The following is a 14,745-nucleotide window of genomic DNA, read 5'->3' as shown; positions in this document are numbered from 1 at the left end:
CTCATCGTCACACTGGCTTTATTGGCCCTGAGAGCCATAGAGTAAATCCCAAGGGAGCCCTGCTTCCCCTCACCCCCAAGTCTGTCCAGAGACCCTGGGCGCTGGCTGAGCGTTCACCACGCCAATCTTGGCTTCCTGTCCCGGCTGTTGTGGGCTTGCCAGGCCTGCGTCCTTTGAGAGCTCCCCAGATCCTAGAGTCAGGCTCAACCTGGAGGGCGTAGCTGGCAGAGTCTCTGCAGGGACTGCCTGAGGGCCGGCTGGCTTCACTCAAAGAAGAACATTCCTGGCGTCCGGTATAGGCAGGAGGTCAGCCCCAGTGGGTAGCCGGAGCTTCCCTGGACAGGGAAGCTGCCTGCAACCCAGGGTTCCTTGGGGTCTGCTGGCAGGGGCAGCGGGGCCCGGAGAGAGGCTGGAGGGGTGGGTGGTGCAGGGGAGGGGGCTGCTGAGGCCAAGAGGTGCTCAAGGCCAGGATCAGTCCCCATGCAGAAATTCAGCGCCTGCAGCCGGCACTGGTAGCTGCCCCCGATGGTGGCCTCGGAGGTCAAGATGGGGGCAGGGGCCTTGCTAAACCCCTCAGCCTCAGAGAAGCTGGCAGGAAAGCCAAATGCGGGGCTCGGGGAAGATGAGGTGGCCACGGGGAGCTCCCCTGGACCTGCAGGCTTGGGCGTGGGCATCTCCTTGGGCTCCGAGGGTGGCCGAGGCCTGGCATTGGTGGTGGCCGGGCACACACTGGCTGGCAAGGCCCCCACCAGACCCCCAAAGCTTAGGCCCTTGGGCTCTGGCGGCTCCAGTGGGAAAGGGCATTGCATGCTGGTCGCAGCGTCGGGGGCTCCTAGGTCCTGGCTGGTGGCTCGGAGGGGTCTGCGGCGCACCTTGGCGGGGCCCTTGGCTCCCTCAGCACCTGCCCGTCGGGTGAAGCGCCGGCGTCGGCGCAGGAAGCTGCCGTGCTCGAACATGTCATGGCAGTCGGGGTCCAGCGTCCAGTAGCTGCCCTTGCCCGGTTTGCGATCATCACGGGGCACCTTGACAAAGCACTCGTTGAGGGACAGGTTGTGGCGGATGCTGTTCTGCCAGCCGGGCCGGTTGTGGCGGTAGAAGGCGAAGCGGCCCATGATGTAGCGGTAGATGCCACTGAGCGTGGCCCGCTGCCCCGGTGAGCTCTGGATGGCCATGGCAATCAGGGCGATGTAGCTGTAGGGGGGCTTGGTCGGCTCGGCCGCAGGGGCCAGGGGCCCGGGTGGGGGCTGCTGCTGCATGCTGACTGGGCTGGCCAGGCTGGCGGCTGCCGGAACCACGGGGGCCAGGCACGGTGTCCAGGGCTGGTGTCCGGCACAGCCTGCCCAGGCTGGTTAAAAGGCCCACTGGCCCAGCCTCCCAGCCTGGAAAGGCAAAAAGGGGTGGGCCCGCCAGGCTGCCCTCCCTTCTTCCCTCGCCCCGCTCCCACAAGGCCCAAGAGGGGCGGGCAGGAGAGGCCAGGATTGGGAAGCCGTGAGCAGCTGCCAGGGGTGAGGAGACAGGAGGGAAGGGACTGAGACCCTTAGCCCACATGTGCTGGCTGGTGGTGGCTGAGGAGGGACAGGATGTGAAACTGAGCGAGACTGAGACGAAACAAAGAGAGATCGAGGCCGAGATGGAAAGAGAGAGTGAAAAGAGACAGAGAGACAGAGACAAAGAGAGGTAAGGGCATAATAAGAGGGAGACAGGAACATACAGAGAAGACAGAGGCAGAGACTTAAAGAGAGACAAAGAGCAGAAAGAGACAGAAAACAGGGAGACACACAGAGAGCCAGCCCCACGCACGTGCACACGTGCACACAGTACAGAAAAAGAATCACTGAATGAGAGAAAGAAAGGAATCCACAAAGATAGAGAGGAAGAGGGATACACACACACACACACACACACACACACACACACACACACACACACACATTAATGAGAGAGGAGAGAGGTAGCATCTGTGTCTGAACTGGAGAACAGGGAGTTCCTGTGAGAAAAGCCTCTGGGGCCTCTCGAGTCCCCACCTCTGGTTCCCCCTTTCTTTTCTCTTCCTCCTCCCAGGCCTGGGGTCTACTTTCTTCTCCCCACAGTGCAGAGCACTCGAGGTCACACTATTCCCTGCCCTCCTAGCTCTGGGGTCTACGAGGGGTGGGGCGCCTAGGGTGGGGACGAGGGCCGGCCCAACCCTGTTTGCTGAGCCCTGGCGCCCTCTAGTGACTAGTGTGGGGAGGACAGACATCTGGACAGAGCCATCCACCCTCCCAAGAGGCTCTCAACCAAGACCCTGGCTGAGCCTTCATTTCCCATCTCTAAAATGGACTGAAGACTCTGCAGCTGTCCGGGCTGTGGTGGAGAGGCAACGGGCTCCCTTACACTGAATCCAGTGCCCTTTGAGAGCCTGGTACAGAGTAGGGGCTTGGGCATGACGAGGACTGTCACCCTGAGCTGAGGCTCCCCGATAGCTGCAGCCTTGGGCCGAGGGTACAGCGAAGCCCAGAACAGTCAAGCCTTCTGAAGGATGGGGCAACCTCCTCCACACTCTCCCACCCACAAGTCACCAAGTCATCGGGCCCCTACTGTGTGCCACTCTCCATGCCAGGCCAGCTCCCCTCCCCTCTCGACATTTACTTCTCAGACCAACTCTGCTCCGGAGGCCTTAACAGCTTCTCTTGAGTAGATGAGGAATGCGAGGTTCAGAGAAGTTAAGTGACTTGCCTGAGGTGGCACAGCTAGTCAGTGACAAAGCTGTGATTTCAACCCAGAATTCCGTAACTCCTTAACACTACTCCTTCCGTGAGGGGCAGGGGTAGAGGACTGTCACTGGGCCCCCACTGGAAAACTGGCTGTGACCCCCAAGGGAATAGGGAACCATGCTTTGCTCTATCCCAAGTGTCCAGTATCTGCCTGGAACAGAGTAGGTGCTCAATAAACAGTCATTGAATGAATTTTAAGACTGATTCTGCCCTTTATTGAATCATACAGGTTCCCCCCATAAAAGTGGCTTATTAATGTATCACTAAAAGATTTATTATGTTGCCATCTGTAAGAGAATTCCTATAAATAAAGTCAGAAATCAGAAAAGGTAAAAGGTCTGATATCTGGGGTAGAAAACAGTGACTTTACTGACAAGGCAGGGTCACCACTTTCATGGTGGAGAGGGCTCCCTCCCAATTCTCAAGGACTCCCTGCAACTTACAGTTTGCAAAGATTGGGGGGGCTTGGGCAGGGGCTGGACTCCTGGCTCCCACTTTGGCTTCTGTCCTAGGCCTGCCTCAGTTTCTCCAAAGACAGTATCTACTGGCGGTGGTCCAGTGGTTAGCATTTAAAGCCCCAGGTTCAGGCTAAGTCCTCTGTTTTGGGACCCCCTCCCCTCACAATCCCCAAAGAAGAGAGACTTGTGGCAGGTGAAAGGAGGGTCTGGAAACTCACAGCCCCTCAGAGGTGGGGCAATTCTGTTACTGGTTGGGCTTCAGTCTAATCTATGCGGAGGATCTTATTATTGGTAAACTCAGCCCCTTTTCTTTTTGGCTGCACCTGGGGGCTTGTGGGATCTTAGTTCCCCCACGAGGGATCCCTCGAACCTGGGCCCCCAGCAGTGGAAGCACAGAGTCCTAACCACCAGGGAACTCCCAGTAAACTCAGCTTTAAGCAAACCTTATAATGGATCAATTGCAGGTAAGGTCTGCTTTAGGTAAACCGCTATGGGCATGTCCGGCTCTTCACAAAAAGATGAAGTCTTGTTTCTGACCTAATTGCTATTTCTGGAACCTCAAGGTCGAGTTTAGTTCCCAAGCCTGACGCCTCAGGCCCAGCTGCCCGGCTGTCCGCTTACGCGCCTCCTTCCTGGGTTCCCGGGGCTCCATCTCATTGGCTGAGAGGTTGAAGGCCGTGACTGGCTTCCGCTGTCTCAACCTACCTGGGCGATGAGTGAGGCGAGACCTAAAGTCCCCAGGCTCAGCTGGGGCAGGGCTGGGGTGGGATCTGCACCCTGTGGGGACTGCTTTAGAGGGTACGGGAGGGGGAAACAACCGCTCAGGGCTGACTCAGCTGTGTCAACAGGTGAGTGAGGCTGTCGGGGATGCGGGGCTGGGAACGCGCCACCGAGGCACCTGGCCGTGGAGCTTCGAGTGTAGGACGAGCTCCCGCGCGAAGACTGGCTCCACCTGCGGGGTGGGGGTGGGGCAATGAGCCAACCTTCCCCTTTACCCACACCCTCTGTTGGGGTGGGGGGGCGGGAGTGACAGCTCCTCTCCACATGCATTTTACACGCAAGGTCTTCCAGATCAGATAAGGCAGGTTCGGGGCGGAGCTGGGACTGGAAGGAGCAGTGAGAGGCCGTTCGGGGAGGCTGGAGGGTGTGGTTTTCCGCTGGTGTGGGAGGTGACTCACATGGGCCATAATGAGACGCTCCTCAGGCTGGTCCGGGGGCCCCGGGTACTCCTCGCCAAAGCACAGCCGGATCTGGTACTCGGGCTCCTGGCGACCATGATGCAGGTGGGCTCTCAGTTCTACGGGCACCGAGACTGTGGGGTCTGGGCCAAGATGGGGCGTCCCACCTGGTGCCCACCTTGTGCTCACATCCTATGCACACGTCCCGTAAGCCCACATCCCCATTGTGTGCCCATGCCCTATGCCCACTTCCACGTCCCCACACCTGCCTCATGTCCCACATCTGCTCCCACTTCTAGGTTTCATGCCCCGTGCCTCGTGCCCTATGCTCACTATCATGCCTTTATGCCCACCCCATGCCCACTGCCACTCACCTATGCCTATCTTGTGCCCAGTGCCCCCGATGCCCACCCTGTGCATAACGCCCTATGACAACACGTGCCCAAGTCCTATGCTTATGTCCCACACCCAGTGCCCCAGCCTGCCTCGTGCCTACACCTCCCATACGCCTATGTCTAATCTGTGCCCAGCCCTCCCGATGCCCATATTCGTTCCCACCCCCGGTGCTTCTGCGTCATGTCCTTTGTTTCCATTCCCACTCTAGCCCAGCATCGTCAAGTCCATCGCCCCGCGCCCACATCTCGTGTGCCCACTCTCCTCTGTCCGAGTTCCTTTGCCGACCCCAGTGCCCGGCCACTCCGCCCCGCGCCGCCAGCGGCCCCGCTGTCGCGCTCTTACCCGCGAGGAAGCTGCGCGTGTCGAGGAGCTGGCAGGTGAGCTCTCGCTCCAGTTTGTTGGGCCGCGCGCGGTGCGGGGCGAGCGGGCCGCGCCAGTACACACGGCCCTGGCACAGGCGCTTGGCGAAGACGCCCTCGGGCGCCACCCAGAGCAGCACTCCGCGCTCCAGGTGGGGCAGCAGGCGCCGCAGGACGCGGGCGCCGGGCGGCGGCTCCGGGAAACGAAACTGCGCGACGCGCGGCGGCGACCCCAGCAGGAGCTCGGCGGCAGCGGCGTCTGCGCGCGGACTCAGGCTGCAGCCCTCGGCCGCGCGCGCTGTGGCTTCGCGCACCAGCTCCGCGCCATAGAAGAGTCGCACGTGCAGCCAAAACTCTGCGGGAAAGGGAGGGACGCGCGCCCGGCGTTGGCGGCGCCGGCTCCCCCTCCCCTCACAACAGGGCAGGGAACCCAGAGGTCACCCGGCCGCCACCTCGGGAATTTTTGACACTCCCTCCCGATAATAATAGTGATTCTAGTAGTAGTGGTGGTAGTAAATAATAGCAGCTTCCAGTATAAACAAACTGGTAGTTGAGCTTCAAAAGCATAGGGTCAGACCTACTGGAGAACGGACTTGAGGGTATGGGGAGGGGGAGGGGTGAGTTTTGACAGGGCGAGAGAGAGTCATGGACATACACACACTAACAAACGTAGTAAGGTAGATAGCTGGGGGGAAGCAGCCGCAAGGCACAGGGATATTAGCTCGGTGCTTTGTAACAGCCTGGAAGGGTGGGATGGGGAGAGTGGGAGGGAGGGAGACGCAAGAGGGAAGACATATGGGAACATATGTATATGTATAGCTGATTCACTTTGTTATAAAGCAGAAACTAACACACCATTGTAAAGCAATTATACCCCAATAAAGATGTTTAAAAAAAAAAAAAAAAAAAAAAGCATAGGGTCTGGGGCCATCAGTACAATGGGGGCATGACACTGACGCCCTCCCAGCCCGAATTTCTGGGATTCTAGGAGTTTCTTCCCGGCAAATATTTTTAATGCCGGTAGAAATAATAATCATAATAATAATAGCAACAACAACAACAAAACAGCAGCCTCCCATATGAAGAGCTAGCGGTATGCTCAGTGGTTAGGGCCGTGGGCTCTGCAGCCAGGCCCTTGGGTTCTAATCTCTCACTGCCCCTTAGGAGCTGTGATCTGATAGTAACTTTCCCAGGGTTACTAACTGTGTGACCTTGGGCAGGGTTCTTAACCTCTGTGTCTGGTTTCTGCATCTGTAAAATGGGGAGAATGGCATTATCTATCTCACAGGACTGTGGGGAGACTTAGAAGGATGCCTGGTATAAGCTAAGCCCTCAACAAATGTTAGCTGTTGTTATCTGGAGTCTGGGCTGGGTGCTTTGGGTGGGAGACAGAGGCTATTCGGCACCAACCCTAGGTCCCCCCCAGTTCTGCACAGCGGTCAGGGGAGAGGGCCTTCGGATTCCTTACCGGGGTTGCCGAAGTCCTCAGAAGGCGAGGGGCCCCAGGGGCGCGCAGGATCCTGAGCCTGGTACCCTGGAGAAGGAGGGGAAGCAGTAAGGCATCGCCTCACCCTAGGTCCCTCGACCCCTAGATCAAGGTCCTGGAAGAGGCCGGGGAGGAGGCAGGGGTGGGTGAGGAGACCCAGTCCTTACTGTGGCCAGCCAAAGGGCCTGGGGGCAGGGAGGCCAGCCTGGGGGGCCGCTTCTTGTCTTTATCCTCTGTGGCTAATCTGGAGCCAACCTGAGCATCGGGAGAAAGGGTCGTGAGGGTGGAAGAGGAGACCTGTGGGCCACAGGAGCTCCCAGACAGTCTAAACTGGGGCAGGGGGAGGTCTGGACAGACTGAAAGCCAGCCGGGCTTGATAGGGACTTGGAAGTTTACCCCGTAGAGTTAAAGAGAGAGTTGATGGGGTTTTTGGAGGTGAAGCTCATTGTGATAGGGAGAGAAAAGTGCTAGCAGTGAATGAGGAGATGGGGTGATAGAAATGGGGTGATAGAGCAATGGAGTGGGGGCACTTGGGACAATGGGGAGATGGGAACAGAGGAACGAACCGCAGATGACGGGGGAGAGGTGATGGGGTGGAGTAAGAGTGATACAGACAGTGATGGAGATAGAGATGACAGGGGTGATGGCAACAATGAGAGCTAGAGGTGATGCAGGTGAAGGGAATACAGTGATGGAACTGGATCTGATGGGATGAGTGGGGACAGAGTGATTGATCCCATGATGACAGGGAAGAGGGGCTGAAATGGGAGAAAATAGGGCTGGCGCAGACAGAGAGATGGAGGTGAAGATGGTGGAGACGATGGGACAGAAATGATGGAGTCAAGGAGAATAGAATGAAGGAGATGAAAATGATGGCAGAGATGGAGTAGAGGCAGGAAGTAGAGCTGATGGATGGGAACAGAGATGGGCAGGAGCTGATGGAGAGGATGAGATGAATGCGCTGGAGATTATATAGGGGGTGGTATGGGTGCGAGGTGCCTGGGCTAGCAAGGCTATAGGGGCTGGAAGGACTCACTGACCTGCTCTTCTGTCTTGCAGGCCGGCTCTGTCACTTCTCCAGGGGGCACCTGCTGGCTATGAAGAATGCCCTCCTCTTTACAGGGGGCACAAGCCCTGGTAACTGGATGAAGGAAGAAATAGTCTGTGGTTTCCTGGGCCCCAAGGGGAACCCCCCAACCCTGTCTGAGGTGAGCCCAGACCAGAGTAACCCAGCTCACTGCATGGTCTCAGGCAAGGCCCACCTCTCTCTGGGCTCAGTTTCCTCCTTTTCGAATGGGGAGATAAACTGTAAGGTCCTTCTAGGTTTACCAGCCCATGAGCTTATTTAAGCTCAATAAGCCCACCATTTCCCATTTTACAGATGGGCAATGTGAGGTCCTTATTGCCCAGAGAGCCATCCTCAGCTGCTACCTCCAGGGACAGGATGGTACCTGGGTTGTGGGCACCGTCAGACAGGAGCTGGTAGACTTTATAGGGGTTGGAGATGTCCAGCTGGTTGAGCGAGCGCACCTCACAGAAGTCAGCGCTCTTGTTGAGGGCACAGCGGAGCCGCGTCTTCCAGGTGGAGGGGTCCTCCTTGTCAACGCCCTCTAGGTGCTTGCCCTTGTATATGGCCCAGGCCTGGGGGTGAGCAGGGGCATTGGGGGAGGAATAGCGTGGGAGATGGGGTTGGTGCCATGTAAAGGGATGAGGGCTGCCTTGCCTCCCACCCTTCTCTCTCTCTCCCTCTGTCCCTCGGCCCCTCCCTCCTTCCTCCTCTTCCTCCCTCCCTCCATCCAACATATATTCCTTGAGCTCCTGCTGTGTGCCAGGCCCAAGTTAAGGACTAAATGGGGAACAACAAGACATACATGGTCCCTGTTCTTAAGGAACTCAAGTCTAATGGGAGAAGCAGCCGCAAACAGCTGAAAGGAAATAACTATATTCCAAATTATGGATTGTGATAAACAAAAAAATAATACGATGGGATATAAAATGCTGGCAGTGACTTGCTATCTGGAGAGCCATAAAACTGAATCCTTACCTATTGCCACAAACAAAGTGGACTTCAGATGATTAAAAAACCAAAAGTAAGAGGTAAGACTATAAACTTAATAGGAAAGAATGTAGAAGAAAATCTTCTGGGGCAGAGAATCCTTCTTAACCAAAATTGTAAAGGCATGAACCATAAGGCAAAAACATTGCAATGTCTGAAATCAGCAGGGGGCTAAGATCTAGAACATACAGGAACTTCTGCAAATCAGTAAGAAACAGAAAGCATCCCCTAAAGAAGCATTCTTATCAAAGGACAAGGATGGGTGGTTTACAGAAGAGGAAACCAGAATCCCATGAGCATAGAAGGTACTGAAACTCATTAGTTCCAGAGAAATGCAAATAAAAGTATGAGATATCACCTGTAAGCTTACAGAATTTAGCCAGTTGGATAAGCCAGTAGTTGGTTGGGATGTGGACACAGTTGGTGGGCATGGAATGGGAGCAGAGTCTCTGGAGGGCAATCAGGCATGCCTAGTCCAATTAAGTATAAGCATACCCTGTGAGCAGAAATTCCAATTCCAAAGGAATTCTCACATAGGCTCAAGAGGGGACCAGGGCAAGCAGATCCACTGCAGCGTTATTTGTGGTCTGGAAAGCAAACTTGTGTCCATCCCTGGGAAAGTAGGTGGGGGAGTGCGTGTAATAGATGCCCACTGTAGAGTTCTATGCGGCATCTAGAAACAAATTAGATGGACAGAGAACAAGAATAGATCTTCAGAGCGTGACCTTGAGTGAAATAAAAGTAAGACACAGAATTAGATCTATGACACAATTATGATGTATATAAGGTAAGAATACACACGAAACAGCAATGCCCACTTTGCAAGAAAACACACAAACCAAAGATACTCATTAAACACATTAGAATGACTGTTGTGGTAGAGGGACTAAATAAATATGAGGGACTGCTTTAGAGAGGGTGATCAGAAAAGGCCTCGTGGAGGAAGCAGTATTTGGGCTGAAGCCTGATTGAAAAGAAGGATGGAGTCGGACAAAGATCTGGGGGAAGGCTGTACTAGGTAGAAGGAACAGTGAGTGCAGAGGTCCTGGGGTAGGAGAGATTCAAGGAAGGCCAGTGAGGCTGGAGCACAGTAGTCAAAGGGGAGGACAGTAGGAGATGTCTTGTTCGCATTGCTCACTTTCAGGGATGGGGGGCGGGGGATTTAACTGATAAATCACACTCAGTCATTGCTCTTGGAGATCCCAGGCTTAGTGGGACACCAGACTGAAAAGCCACAGTTCCTTTGTTGGTGTCTCTTGCCAGTGGTGAGACCTTTAAGGCTTGATTCTGCTGTCTGTAAACTGTGCCAATAATACCTCACCTCACCTGGTTGTGGCACGTGTAAGATGAGCGGTCTATGTAATGTGCTTAGCGCAGCACCTGGCACACGCTGCTTATTTATCGCAGTACTTATTCATTATGTTAAGGATGCTCTAACTCAAAGGTAACCTGGGCTCAAGGCACAGGGAGTTATCACCATGATGAGAGGGGGATCTCTGGGGACACTGCCGTGCCCCTAAGCATTTAAAGTGGTGCCTGGCACACAGGAGATGCTCAATAAATATTTGTTGAATGAATCAAATTGGGCCTCGAAGGATCAATAGGAAGTTGCCAGGTGGAGTGACGTTCCGGCAGGGGGAACAGCTCGCGCAAAGGCATGGAAGCACGTGATGCCCGCAGGGGACAGTGGGCAGCCTGGTGTGACTGGAGCTGATGTGCGTGTCTGAGGGTATGTGTACTGTTGATTCTTGTTATTCATGGTAGCTGTGTTCTATAAAATTTACACAACCACTGAGTTAGCAAACACTGAACCATCACTCCTAAGGGAAACACAAGGCTAGGTTCCTGCGCGCCTCTGGTCACCCCATTTTCATCAACTGGTCAATACATAACCTTGTTCTGTGAGTGTTTCTGTTGAAGGACACCTTATTTAATAGAAGCTGTTCATTCATTAACAGTGAACTCACAGCCAACAACACTGTAACTCACGTCTGAAAGAAGCTTACGGACGTCACAGCCTTCCTGTGCTCAGGAATACTGACAGTGCTTCAACACTGTGTAAGCTTGGGGGTCATTTTAAACAGTGAAATCACCAACAAAAAGCACAAAAATATTAAAAACATGGACTAAATATTGTCTGCGAAAGGACACCTGTTTACAGTAGAAGAGCTGAAACTAGAGTTGTCACCTTGCTCGACCTCAGCTGGGAACATGCATGTTGGTGACAATTTTTTTTTGCCATCCTGTGCATGTCTGTGAATGGCTGCAAAAGTGCCTTGAATATCAATTTTGAGATTACATATAATTTTAGCGAGTAAGAGAATTTGTAAATATGGAATCTGTGAATAATGAGGATCAACTGTATGTGGTGGGGGGAAGGGGAAGAGGAATTAAGGAAGAAGACAGGTTGAAGCTGGATCATGAATGTCCTCGAAGGCCAAGCTTTATCCCTTGGACTTTGAGGCACCAAGAGGGCCTGAAGCCAGGGAGTCACATGTGTGTATCAGTGGTGGGTTGAGGGGTGGGTTAAAGCAGTGCCAAAGAGGGACAGGGAGGGCCAGTCCCCAGAATCTCCCACTTCTGAACGGCACATAGCCTTAAGGGGCAGGCCAGGTAACCACCTGTTCAACACTTACTGAACCAGTCCTCTGTGGGCCAGGCACTGTGCTCAAGGTCACCACCCACGGGCAGCTGGAGGAGGCAGACCCATACAAGGCACTTATAATTCATAGGGAAAGCTGTTCCATGGAGGAAGCAGAAGGAATCAGGGACGACTTGGGAGAAGCACTGAGAGCTTCATAAATGCATTAAGCAAATGAATGCATCAGGGAAGGCCTGTCTTTAGTAAGAGATGTTTAAGCTGAGCATGATGGGAGTTGGCCAGTGAAGGTGAAGAAGAAAGGGTGTTCCAGGCAGGGGGAACAGAATGTACAAAGTTCTCACGGTGAGAGAGACAGGAAGCATTTGGAGACTGAAAGAACTGTCTGGCTGGGTCTAAAGTTGGGGAAGGAGTGGAGAGAGACGGACAGAGGCCAGGGAGGAGCAGTTCATGCAGGGCTTTGAGGTCTTGGTAAGGAGTTGGGACTTTATCACAAGAGCAATGGGGAGCCATGGAAGGACTCTGAGTAGGGGAGTGCCAAGGCAAGATTTACATTTAGAAATATCCCTCTGGAGGACTGAGGGGAGAGCTGAGGGATGGGAAAGCAGGGCATTCAGTTATCCTGGTGAGAGATGGTGGGAACGGGTCCACGTAGACGGATGAAAGAGCAGTTCTGCAGTGAGAGCCGAAGGCCTTGGAAATGGATTAGAATGAGATTGCAGGAGAGGGGAGCGGCCAGGGTTCAGGTGCCCAGCTCCGGGGTCTAGGTGGCGATCGGTGCCATCTTCCATTTTGGGAAACACAGACGTTTGTAGGAGGGAGCTGATGACCGTGCTATTAAGGAGGTGCTGAGTCTGAGAGGTCTGGGCTGTCAGACCAGCAGGCTTGGGGCTTGGCTGGGAGGCTGGGAAACGCTGGGCTCCACACTGAGGCTGTGGAAGGGGAGAGTGTGACGTGAGGAGGGAGGTCCAGGAGAGAGTGCTGAGAGCCCCAAAAGAGAAGAAGGGATGGAGGCTGAGAAGCGGGGTCCAGGAAGGTAGGAGGAAAACAGGTCAGGGTTGGAGTGGGGAGGGGACACAGATCCTGGAAACCAAGTGAGACTGTTTCAAGAAGGGAGGGTCCACTAGACACAAACCCACCCAGGGGTCCAAGAAGATGATAGTAATGGCATCCTTGGATTTGGCAAAATTAGAGACGTTAGCAGGAGGGAGAGGAACCACACTGTGGGTGGGGGTTGGGGAGGGGGGTTATGAGTGAGGGCGTTGATGTCCAGAAGACCCTTTCTAGGTGCTTCACCTGTGAAAGGAGAGGGGAGGCCAGAGAAGCAGGAGCTGGAGACGTGGTGTTTGGGATGGTGGCGGTGGCCTGGGATGCGGTTGGTTGCTTTTTGCTCATGGGAGAGATTCCAGTTTCAGTCTTGGTGGGAAAGAGCCAGTTTGGAGGAAGTTAATGGTGTCTAAGGAAAGGGAGGGCATCCCTGGAGGAGGTCCCTGAGAAGGGCTGGTGTTGGAAAGCACAGAAAATGTCCCCGAAGCTGCTGGGGTTAACAGTTTACGGGTGGGAAGCGGAGGGAATTTCCATGGTGGCGGTGGCATCTAATTTCCTCAAGGAGAGGGAGGAGAGGTCCCCTGAGGCGTGGGGATGGTGCAGGTTATGCAGCCCTTGTCTGATTCTCTTTTAAGAGGGTGTGGGAGGGTTTCCCACGTACAGAGAACACTACCCTCAACCTAGAGACAACTGAGGTTAAGGGGTGAACCTGTGGCCCGAGGTGACAGCGTGTCGGGTCGGTTCCGGACTCTGCGACCGTGTGAGCGCAGAGCCCTCCCGGGCCGGGCTGGCGACCCCCGGCCGGCGCATCCTTACCCTGAAGAGCGCCGCGTCCTGCTGCGCCTGGTAGCCCTGCTTGGCTGCGTGCTTCCAGGGGATGCGGAAGAGGGTCTTGCCCGCGTCCTCCCAGCGCAGCCCAGCGTAGCGCCCGCTCTCGATCTGCGCCACCAGCCAGTCGCGGAGACGCAGGGGACCCCCGGCCCCCGCCATGAGTCGCCTGCTGTCGGGGACCCTCCCTTCGTCCCTCCGCTATTGGTCGCCGGCCATCGGGGACACAGTGCTCCGGGGACCGGGTCTGGGGAGCGCGGCGGCCAGACCCCAGCGCGACAGGGGATCGCGGGGGCCACCTGGACGGCGAGTGGAGGCGGCGAAAGCGAAAGGCTGGGCAGGAGGTTTCACTTTCCTTTCTGCTCCCCAGAGGCCCTGTCGCCCCTCCCCGTGTCGCCTGGCCTGGAGGGCGTCGGTCCTCACGTCGGGGGCAGCTAGAGGCACCACCAAGACCCACTGAAGGGTACGGGGTGGGGTAGCCCGGGTTCTGCTCATCCCTGGAGGGGGGCCCCCGAAGGGCGCTCAGAGGCGTCCCTTGCACCATCCCTGCACCTGTTTTCTGCTCTTCCCAGCCTACCGGAAACTTAGTCTCTTTTCAGGACCTGGACTGTAGAGGTGGGAAAAGCATAGTGCTTCTCAGACTAACTCCCAGTAGAATTGGGAGGCAGAGACTGGTTTAAAATGCATACTCCTAGCCGCCATCCCAGACCTGAAGAATCAGATTTTCTGGGCAAGAAGTCCAGGAACGTGCATTTTAAACAAGTCTCACCATGGGATTCTGATCCAGGTGGTCCATGGGTCACCCTTGGAGAAATATTTCCTTAAATATTGGGAGTCCCTTTCTGATTGCTCACCATGGTGCTGGGCCTGGCTGAAGCCTTTTCTGCAGTGTCTCAGTTGGTTCTCACAACAGCACGTGAGATGAGTGTAATTACCTACTTTGTTAAGAGGACTGAGGTCACAGAGCTAGTGCCTGGGGGAGTCAGAATCTGAACCCAGGACTCTCTGCCCCCAGAGCCCAGGGGCCTGAACAGTGCCCCACACTGCCTCCCGACAGCTGCACCTGGAGTTTATGGATTCTGGGTGGGGTCTGTGACCCGCCCAAAGTTTATGCAAGTTTTTCATCTCTACGCATTCTTCTAGGGTTTGTATCTTTCATTAAATTGTCAAAGGGGGGTTGTGATATGAAAGTGGTCAAGTAGCTCAGACTGCTCCACCCTGGCTGTGTACCTGGGGAAACTGAGGCTCTGAGAGGGAGAAACCACCCCTCACTGCAGGGAGCACCGAGCTAGATGGCCAGCCAGTGTTGCCCAGAGGCTGGGAGCACTGTCCCTCATGTGTACCTGTCAGGGGCCTTGCTCCATGATCCCCACCTTCTGTCCTCATATGGCAGCAGCCACCCAGTTCTGACATTTCTACAGGCACAGCCAGGATTCAAAATCAGAGCTGTAGGACTCTGACGGAGCACAAAAAATTTCATATGATTAAATACACGAGTATGGGACTTCCCTGATGGTGCAATGGTTAAGGATCCACCTGCCAATGCAGGGGACACGGGTTCGATCCCTGGTCCAGGAAGATCCCA

General features: G+C 55.0%; 2 protein-coding genes across 2 annotated transcripts; both read right to left on the bottom strand.

The window, feature by feature from the left end:
- FOXS1 (forkhead box S1) lies at positions 1 to 1,687 on the bottom strand. Its single transcript, XM_032606152.1, has one exon. It carries the CDS (start codon positions 1,254 to 1,256, stop codon positions 264 to 266), a length of 993 nt encoding a protein of 330 aa, XP_032462043.1. The 5' UTR covers positions 1,257 to 1,687; the 3' UTR covers positions 1 to 263.
- Positions 1,688 to 2,941: 1,254 nt separating this feature from the next.
- On the bottom strand, positions 2,942 to 13,453 carry LOC116740513 (interferon regulatory factor 4-like). Its single transcript, XM_032606155.1, has 8 exons — positions 13,149 to 13,453; positions 8,082 to 8,271; positions 7,671 to 7,771; positions 6,798 to 6,885; positions 6,613 to 6,678; positions 5,128 to 5,499; positions 4,390 to 4,508; positions 2,942 to 4,163 (listed from the first exon to the last, which is right to left on the bottom strand). Exons 1-8 carry the CDS (start codon positions 13,320 to 13,322, stop codon positions 4,053 to 4,055), a joined length of 1,221 nt encoding a protein of 406 aa, XP_032462046.1. The 5' UTR covers positions 13,323 to 13,453; the 3' UTR covers positions 2,942 to 4,052.
- Between the last annotated feature and the right edge of the window lie 1,292 nt (positions 13,454 to 14,745).

This window comes from Phocoena sinus, chromosome 15 (assembly GCF_008692025.1).
Source record: "Phocoena sinus isolate mPhoSin1 chromosome 15, mPhoSin1.pri, whole genome shotgun sequence".
Taxonomy (NCBI): Eukaryota; Metazoa; Chordata; class Mammalia; order Artiodactyla; family Phocoenidae; genus Phocoena; species Phocoena sinus.
The sequence above is the reverse complement of the archived record's forward strand: the minus strand, read 5'-3'. Positions and strand labels throughout refer to the sequence as shown.

Coding starts and splice junctions, on each gene's coding strand:
- LOC116740513 (XM_032606155.1), bottom strand. CDS start 13,322: ATGGCGGGGGCCGGGGGTCCCCTGCGTCTCCGCGACTGGCTGGTGGCG. Junction 7,772..8,081: donor TGACGGTGCCCACAACCCAG/GTACCATCCTGT, acceptor TCCTTCATCCAG/TTACCAGGGCTTGTGCCCCC. Junction 4,164..4,389: donor AGCGTCTCATTATGGCCCAT/GTGAGTCACCTC, acceptor CCCACCCCGCAG/GTGGAGCCAGTCTTCGCGCG.
- FOXS1 (XM_032606152.1), bottom strand. CDS start 1,256: ATGCAGCAGCAGCCCCCACCCGGGCCCCTGGCCCCTGCGGCCGAGCCG.